The sequence below is a fragment of the Arachis ipaensis genome, chromosome B2, assembly GCF_059453495.1.
Source record: "Arachis ipaensis isolate K30076 ecotype BB chromosome B2, ASM5945349v1, whole genome shotgun sequence".
Classification (NCBI taxonomy): Eukaryota; Viridiplantae; Streptophyta; class Magnoliopsida; order Fabales; family Fabaceae; genus Arachis; species Arachis ipaensis.
The window spans coordinates 2,360,955-2,369,358 of record NC_142437.1 but is presented as its reverse complement, the minus strand read 5'-3'; the positions used below and the strand labels follow the sequence as shown (position 1 = coordinate 2,369,358).

Here is an 8,404-nt window from a genome sequence, read left to right as displayed (position 1 = left end):
TTTTTTTTTTGGTTTGCATCAGGATATCCATGAGGCCGGAAGTCCAATGACTAATCCCGCGGATACTGCAGAGGCAAAGTGGGCGACCCTCCCAAGCAAGCAAGCTCCATTCCCATCCTCCAGTAAGTATCAAACTCGAGAGAGATGGTTAAGGGACACAGACCCTCATCCATCTGTGCCAACTTGCGTTGGTCACACTGTCTTATCTGATATCATTAACTAACAACCTCTTAACAACTAAATTCATCACCAAGTAAGTATCTACTTAGCTTGAAGAAAACGCTCTCAAAATCCACACCAAAACAATCTTACATACACACTAAAAACAATCTTACCTACCACATAACTAATCTGGTATTAACATACATGAATATGTGCTTTTGGAAACAGCCGTCTTTTTTATTTTATTTCAGTAATTTTGGGATATGGTGCACAAATACTCATTTTATTATTATTGAATCTTTAGTATGATCTTTATTTTTTATGTTTAAATTTGTAGTGTTCATCTTTGGAATATAATGAACAAATATTTATTTTACCAAGATCGCTCGTGACTTAGTAAGAGAATTCCAAAGAGAAAGTCTAGGGGCCAGCAGATTGCGTGGTTTTTAGCCATCAATTAGCCATCAATAATTTTTTAATGGTCTGAAATTACATCTAATGGTGTAGAATCATTCAATTTCCTTTTGATGGTTAAATGCTGGCCAAAATTTAACAAAAGTGCTGCCCCCTAGCACTCCTCAATTCGAAATTGAACTCATGTATTAATGCATTGGATATCAATGATAAAACAACAAAGAAATATACAATTAAAAAGAAAAAGAAAAGCTATGATTTGATGTGAATTGATATTCACAACTCCTTCACCTGTTATGCTCCTTCATGCTAATAGCAACTTTATCATCTTTTCTCCCCTCGTGCTATTACCTTTCAATCTTATTTTTTCTTTGGAAAAACCAAAGTAAAGGTGGAAAATGATTCTTCATTTCTTTTGGTTGTTTTGACTGAAACTGGAATTTAAGATCCATTCCAGAACTGCAATGCTCTCAGGACAATAATTGCTGATTGATCTTCAAAGTATCTCCTAAAACACAAATTATATATATACATTTCAAAACTAAATGTTTGTCAGAATGTCATCACAATAACCACAGACACACTTATGTGAAAACCTCATTAACACAATGTTGGATTATTGGTTTGATTTTAGAGTTAGCAGTGAAAAGAAATGACACCCAAAAACAGGAAGTCAAAGCATACCTAGAGAAATTATAAAGAAACTAAAGTGATTGATGGTTATAATACTACAAGTTATAAAAGAAAATTTTTTCCATACACATAATACACTGACTTTGCATAACAATAACCCTGTATATTCGTAGCTATCCTCTTCAATTCAGTCCAAAAAGATCAAATATTCTATGACAATGCTTTTTCTTGAATAATTTGAATCCCACTGCAGGTTAATATATGTACAAACTGCACATACCAAGATAAAGATCAATGAGTGAAGTTGATAGGAATGAAATTGCTGCTGATGGCATCACCACAACTTCACCTTCTAATGACTATTTCAGGTACAGGATTGTCATCTTTAAATGTGGAAAGCATATTCTTGAATCATGTCTGCATTAGCTACATACTTTCATCACCTTGTGAATTTGTCTGATGACGTATCCAAATCCAGAAAGGAAGAAATAGTTATTATTGGCATCTAATACTATTCATTTTATGTAAGGATTCAATCTGTGGTAAGGAAAAAAAACGACTACATAACAATAACTTGATCCTTCTATTTTGAAAGCTTATATAGCTCATGCATGCTGATTCCTTTTTTTATTCCTATATGAATCTTGCAGCACAACAACTGACAATGATCATAAAGAATTGGCAAAGACAGGAACACCATTTTATAACTCTTTTCTTTCAACAAATCAAGCTGTTATTTTATTTTTTTTCTCTATGCAAAACAGCAAAAATAAAATTATAGAGAGGAATAGAGAAAGATAGCAAAAAAAAAAAAACAGAAGCTTTTCGCTAAAGAATGAGAGAATATTTTTCACTTGAAGGAAATGGAAATTTATGCATGTGTGAATTTACATGTGGTAGCATGACAAACATGAAGGTTAGATAATTACTTGCTCATAAATCACTGTTCAGAAAATTCGTCGGCCGTCAACTTGAATGGTGGGTATGTTTTAAGGAAAAAGGAAACGACAAACATGGGAGATTAGAAAATTACCTACGCAGAAGCTTTATCTGAAAAGTTTTCGACTTGAATGGTGGGGATGTGGGAAATTTTGGGCCAGATTAGTTGATGCTTGTTCTTGCAGTGTTTTCCCAGCAAACGACAGTATTGAATTTTGAGTAGCAAGAGAGAGGGAGGCAGCTTTTCTCCTTCCATATGCTTCAGCTTGTTGCAGAATGAAATATGTAGTTGTTGAAGGGAGGTGAGGCGGAGAAGCTCGTTGCACTCCAATGTCTCCAGATTATGGAAGCACCATATCCCAAGAGTGGTAAGGGAGGGAAGGTGAGGCAGCGAACCCACCTCTGGGTATGACTTTAAGTTGTCGCAGTAAGAACCATAAAATCTGAGATGAGTGAGGGCGTGCAAGTTGGCCATCCAGGATAGATCTCTCATTTGTTCTTCGCCAATTTGCAGTTCAAGTGATTTCAAGTTAGGCGGCAAACCACCCTCTGGCAACCTGCAAATGTTTGGGCAACCATATATCTCGAGAGACTGCAGACTTGGGAGTAGACTATTCATGTCACGTGGTAATGCCTCCAACTTCTCACAATTTGCGACATGAAGATGAGTCAAGTTGGGTGCAGCCAGTCCTCCTCCTGCTAATGACACTAATTTCTCGCACCCCCAGATTATGAGACGTTGAAGAGCAGCGTGTGGTGCCTCTGACATTGACACTGATTCCAGATTCTCACACCTATCAATCCGGAGATTCTTGAGATTGGGAAAGACATCCAACGATAAGGAGCTCAGTGAATCACAGCTGTGTAATAGTAGCTCTACCAAATCATACTTTTGCTGCGGGAATTCCAGTTTGCTGCACTCCCTGATTGTGAGCTTTTGCAAAGATTTGGGTAGTAAACAATTGTTCGGCCAGGACACAGCAAACCAACACCCGATGATTTCTACTTCTTGGAGGGAGGGTAGATGCTTATTGCTCATCATTTCGTTAAATGCAGACTCCACCACACATTCACTTCCGCTAATTGATAATGTATCCCCATTAAGTGACATACCTGAAAACCCTCCTTCTCGAAATTCGATTATAACTAACTCGCGAACTTTCAAAGCATCCGATGAAGAAGAAACGATTCTCATGAATACCTGATGAAGCATATCTCCCTTTAACATTGGACGATCTCTTATTTTAAGACTCTTAAGCTGACAAAAAGCTTTTGAGTCAGGTAAGTGCCACTCCTCCCAACATGCCATTTTATCAAATTTCAAACTCTCCAACAAGGGAAAAGGAGGAGCAATTTGCAAAGAAGGGTCACCAATAGCCTTGTAAAACTCCATGCCAACACACTTCAGCTGACCAAAACCTTTAATGCGCAGGGCCTTAAGAGATGGCAACTGTCCAAGTGAAGGCAGCATGCAGCAATTGTTGCAAGACTTGAGAGATACACTTGTCATATTGTTGTATGAACAGTGCCCCAACCAATCTGGAAATATTGTACTCTTATATCCCTTGATGGTCAACTTTTCCAAATTGTTGTGAGGTTGCAAGTTGTCAAGTATATCTCTTTCGGCACTTGTGTTCGGAACCATATCATCACCTGAAGACCACTCCAAGTATAATTCGTTCATGAGATTCTTGTTTGTCATCCTTGCATTCTCTGCTTCTTTCACGTCCACAATATTCTCCAACTTCCTAATCACAAATGAACCTTGAAGATTTGACAGCCCTCCTAATTCCTGGATTCCATTATATTTATGATTTCCCACAATAAAGAAATATAAAACACGCAAGTGTTTCAATTTGCTTATTCCTCCAGGCATTTCTCCCAAAGAAGTTTCCCTGAGATCCAGATGCCGTAAATTCACAAGATTGTGCATGTTAATGGGCAACATGGTCAACTTAGTACATCCGTACAATATTAATGTTTGTAGATTATACAAGTTGCACAATGATTCTGGCAACCTGTTAATGTCAGTGAAAGAGAGATTCAAATACCGTAGATGAATTGATTCACCTATTGAATCAGGTAATACATCAAGTTTACGAAAGGACAAAACTCTCAAGCATATAAACTTAGATGCCATGCTGAACAAATCATCGATATACAACGATGTCCTCAAAGATTCTGGTTTCATATCGGACTTAAAGACTTTTGAGATTGGATGATCTAAGCTTCCATATGGCAAATGTGACAAATGACGAGTGAGAACCTTCTTCTTTTCTTGTTCACTACGCTCTTCTATTCTACAATAGAAGTCTCCAGCAAGGAATATTGCCAAGTCATGCAAGAGATCATGCATCTTATGCCAACCCCATTCTTGTTTAAAAAATAACCTTGAAGCTAATTCTTCAAAACACTTGCAACCAACCTCTTCCAAGTTCTCTCCTCTCTTTGGTAGTCTTAAAAGATCTTCGGCCATCCACAACAAAATTAGTTCATCTTTCTTAAAGTGATAATCTTTCGGAAACAGTGCACAATAAACAAAACAACGCTTCAAATGTGCAGGAAGGTGAAAGTAACTAATTAACAATGCTGGAACAATCTTACTCTCATTTGTAGAAAATCCCCAAATATCACTGCTTAAGATTTTTTCCCATTCCTTAGCATCATGCCTTCTGCACAAGCAACCAAGTGTTTCTGCTGCTAATGGCAAACCATCGCACTTCTTGGCAATCTTTTTGCCTATTCCTTCAAGTATTGGGCTCCCATTTGATTCTGGAAAAGAAGCATTGGCTGCAAACACTGACCAACAATAGTCTTCTGATAATGGAATGAGATAGTGAGGCTGACAATTTGTTTGAACAACTGAACCAACATCTTCCTTGCGAGTAGTCAGAAGAATAGTACTTCCCTTATCCCCGCATTGAAAAGGGGCTAGAAAATCCTTCCATTGATGATGATCATTACTCCAAACATCATCCAAAACAATAAAGAACTTCTTTTTGGACAATTCTTTCTTCAAAGCATCTTGAATTGAATTGAAGCTATCAAGATCCTGAGTAATTGTAGAGATCTCCTTTACTATATTCCTTGTAGTCTCAACAATATTGAAGTTTTCCGAAACACAAACCCATGCTTTCTGATCAAATCCCTCCATCAACTCTGCATTATTGTACATCCATTGAGCCAAAGTAGTTTTACCAACACCACCCATGCCAACAATAGAGATGACAGAGAGGTGATGCTCATTGTTGTCATTCAGCATCTTGATTAAGGCCTTCTTGTCATCCTCCCTGCCACACACATTCCCTTTTACAAGAGAAGTGGATGGAGTTTTCCAGGAGAAGCTAGCAGTGGAAATCTTTTCAAGCCCAAGCTTTCCTTTGCGGTTCTCAAGATCTTCTATCCTTCTAACCACCCTTTCTATCTCATTCACCATTTGCCTATCTTCAGAATTGAAGATTCTACCCAAGAGAGTGACCTTTTGAGTTGCAGCTTTGGTGCAGATGCGGTCCAGCAAGTCATCAGCAGTGTAAAGAGCATCTCGGAGACAGTTGAGCCACTCCTTCACATCATGGTTATCCAGTTGCTTGAGCTCTGCATCATCAACAAGAGCTCCAGCATCTGTCAGAGCATTCTTCAGCCTCTCAACCAAGTCAGAGCTAAGCTTCTTGCCCACAACCAAGTTGATAGCATCAGCAGAAATGAGCCTGTCCAAGACAACATTAATGAAGCCAGACAGAAAAGCTCCACCAACAACAACTCCAGCCATGATCTCGAACAATAGTAAAGTGATCAAATTTTCAGAAATAGAAGGAAAGAACAGTGCTTTGAAATTACAAGTTAGCAACAAGACATGGTATCAATCTCCGAGATAAAATAATTCTAAGCAGTGGTGTGCCTAGCTGTCTTGCACTAACTTTTCTTTGTTTTTTTATTTTTTGTTAACTCCTCTTCCAAAAAAAAATAAATTTTGTGGGGTGTCTTTCTGGCTTTAAATTAAATGTTTAGTCATATTGGTACTTTTTGAAAGATGCAATGAGATTGCAAGGTGTGGAAAGTTCAAACTTTTGTAGGACCAATGGAAATATAGTCTTTGTGGAAATTACATGAGCTGTTTGTCACTCAATGGTAATTACATTTACATGCATCTACCATTTTTGTTTTATCTACCATACACTCATAATTTGTCAAACAAGTTTCATATGGTCATTGCCTCATTGGCAAAAGGTATTAATAAACGACATTTTGCCACAGTAACTGACCTAACCTACTACTTAGAATTTATGAGAAAGAATCTGAAACTTCTTTTTTTTTTTTTTTTTTTTGTGAACTATCAAAAATATTTTCTGATGCATTAATTACCATTTCAATATTAAGAAAACGATTTTTCAATATCAAGTTTTTAACCATCCAAACTTCCTCCAAGTTGATCTGTTGCATGTTGGAAGTAATTCTAGACTTGCTTTGCTTAAACGTAATTTATAGCCCTTTTAATCATTAACAATATTACCGAATTTATTTCTCAAACCATACAACAAAATCAACAGCAGAAGGTAATTTATTACATAGTTGATCTACTGCTTAAGTCACATTTAAATACATCCATAACATTAAGAGTTTGTTCGATAACTATCTTTTCTGACTCTATTGTCTCAATATATCTGCATCTGTCTTAAGACACTAATCAAACACAACCTAAGATTATATTCATTAATCACTCAATATAAGAAACATTTGGACTAATAACAAGGTCTATTCTCAGATTCATCAAGTCCTAAGAAACTTGACAAATGCTTTCATGTAATCATGGTGAAGCTTCAAATCGCCTACAACTTTAGCAATTTCTCTTGTCTTGATTCTAAGCATCTCTCCTTCCTCCAATACCATAGCTTCTCTGAGGCATTTGGCTATGTCATCTCTACTAAATGAACCATCTTCATTATTTCTCTTCACTTCAATGGCAAGACCCTTATCAAGCAAAGCCTTTGCATTAAGAGGTTGATCAACAACAAATGGCAACACTACAAGAGTGTGGCCAAACATCAAAGTCTCAATTATAGATCCCCAGCCAGAATGAAACAAAGACCCCCCAATAGATTTATGTGACAAAATTTCCTTTTGTGGTGCCCATCCAAAACAAACTTTTCCTCTCTTTGATGTTCTTTCACAAAATCCAAGAGGCAGAGAATCATGATCATGAATTGCCCAACTTGGTTTTCTCAATGTCCACAAAAATGGTAATTCAGAAAGCTCTAATCCATAAGCTATCTCAAAAACTTGCTCTTTGCTCAACTTACACTCACTACCAAACCCAACAAAGACTACCGACTTTGTTGCTTGCGCATCAAGCCACTCGAAAGTCTTACTCCAAGACTCATCAACAAGTCTTTTCTCTGGCATCTCCGGAGGAAGCAAACCTACAGGAATCACTGGCTTCTCAATAAGTTCTTGATATAGATTCAAATACTCACCTTCCATCTCATAGCAGTTGCGAAATGATACAGCGTTTGCGCCGTCTATTACATTGGCAAGCCTATCAATGTCTCTTAACCCGGTCACATTTTCTATGTATGCACTTTGATAGAACGCAATGGCCTCGTTTCGTTGAAAAGCCACTGAAGACGGAAAATTCACCCATTCTCTTGGTGATGTTAGGACTTCTGGCGAGGTTGGTGCTCTCATTCGACCGGGTGGTCCAAAGAACACAATAGTGGAAGCAGAGTAAACAGAGTAGTACATGAGTTTCACATGAAGCTCTTGAGCAATCTCTACAGCCCAGTGTGCATGGAAGTCACAAATGATCCAATTTGGTTGCAACTTAGACACAAATTCCTTCACTGGATTTTGCATTTGATCCCATGCTAACTTGAGGTACTGAATTTTGTCAAATGGAATGTCCACAGTAGCCTCACCACCAGAGAGATGTGATGAGTCTAATGGTGATGGAAATGGAATTTCCACCAAATGTAAAATATGAGATAAATCTGAAGGTGGTTTTGGAAGCCTTTGAATATTTTTTGGTGTTGAAATGAAGGAGACATGAATACCTGATTTGGCTATGTCTATGGAGAGTTGGAAAAACGGAATCAAATGGCCAAATGCAGACCATGGAAGCATCACCACATGATGAGTTGCATTCTCAGACATTTTTTTCTCCTCTGTTTTTTTCTTGTGTAAGGATCCTATGAGTTTTGATGGATATATATATGAGTATACAAAAGAAAAAAGATATATGCTATCATTTCTTTCTGTGTAT

The 8,404-nt window shown here is 37.5% G+C and overlaps 2 protein-coding genes across 3 annotated transcripts; both read right to left on the bottom strand.

Annotated features, from left to right (window-relative positions):
• Positions 1–427: 427 nt before the first annotated feature.
• Positions 428–6,058, bottom strand: LOC107621729 (putative disease resistance RPP13-like protein 1). Of its 2 annotated transcripts, XR_001615916.3 has the most exons (3): positions 2,243–6,058; positions 1,490–1,665; positions 428–1,084 (listed from the first exon to the last, which is right to left on the bottom strand). XR_001615916.3 is itself a non-coding variant. In XM_016323743.3 (2 exons), exon 1 carries the CDS (start codon positions 5,915–5,917, stop codon positions 2,243–2,245), a length of 3,675 nt encoding a protein of 1,224 aa, XP_016179229.1. In that variant the 5' UTR covers positions 5,918–6,058; the 3' UTR covers positions 1,220–1,665. The 2 variants fall into 2 exon arrangements, 1 of the variants encoding a protein (XP_016179229.1); XM_016323743.3 differs by lacking the exon at positions 428–1,084 and having other exon boundaries at positions 1,220–1,665.
• A 578-nt stretch (positions 6,059–6,636) lies between these two features.
• LOC107621746 (putative UDP-rhamnose:rhamnosyltransferase 1) lies at positions 6,637–8,404 on the bottom strand. The gene has a single exon (XM_016323756.3). It carries the CDS (start codon positions 8,293–8,295, stop codon positions 6,916–6,918), a length of 1,380 nt encoding a protein of 459 aa, XP_016179242.1. The 5' UTR covers positions 8,296–8,404; the 3' UTR covers positions 6,637–6,915.

Coding starts and splice junctions, on each gene's coding strand:
- LOC107621729 (XM_016323743.3), bottom strand. CDS start 5,917: ATGGCTGGAGTTGTTGTTGGTGGAGCTTTTCTGTCTGGCTTCATTAAT.
- LOC107621746 (XM_016323756.3), bottom strand. CDS start 8,295: ATGTCTGAGAATGCAACTCATCATGTGGTGATGCTTCCATGGTCTGCA.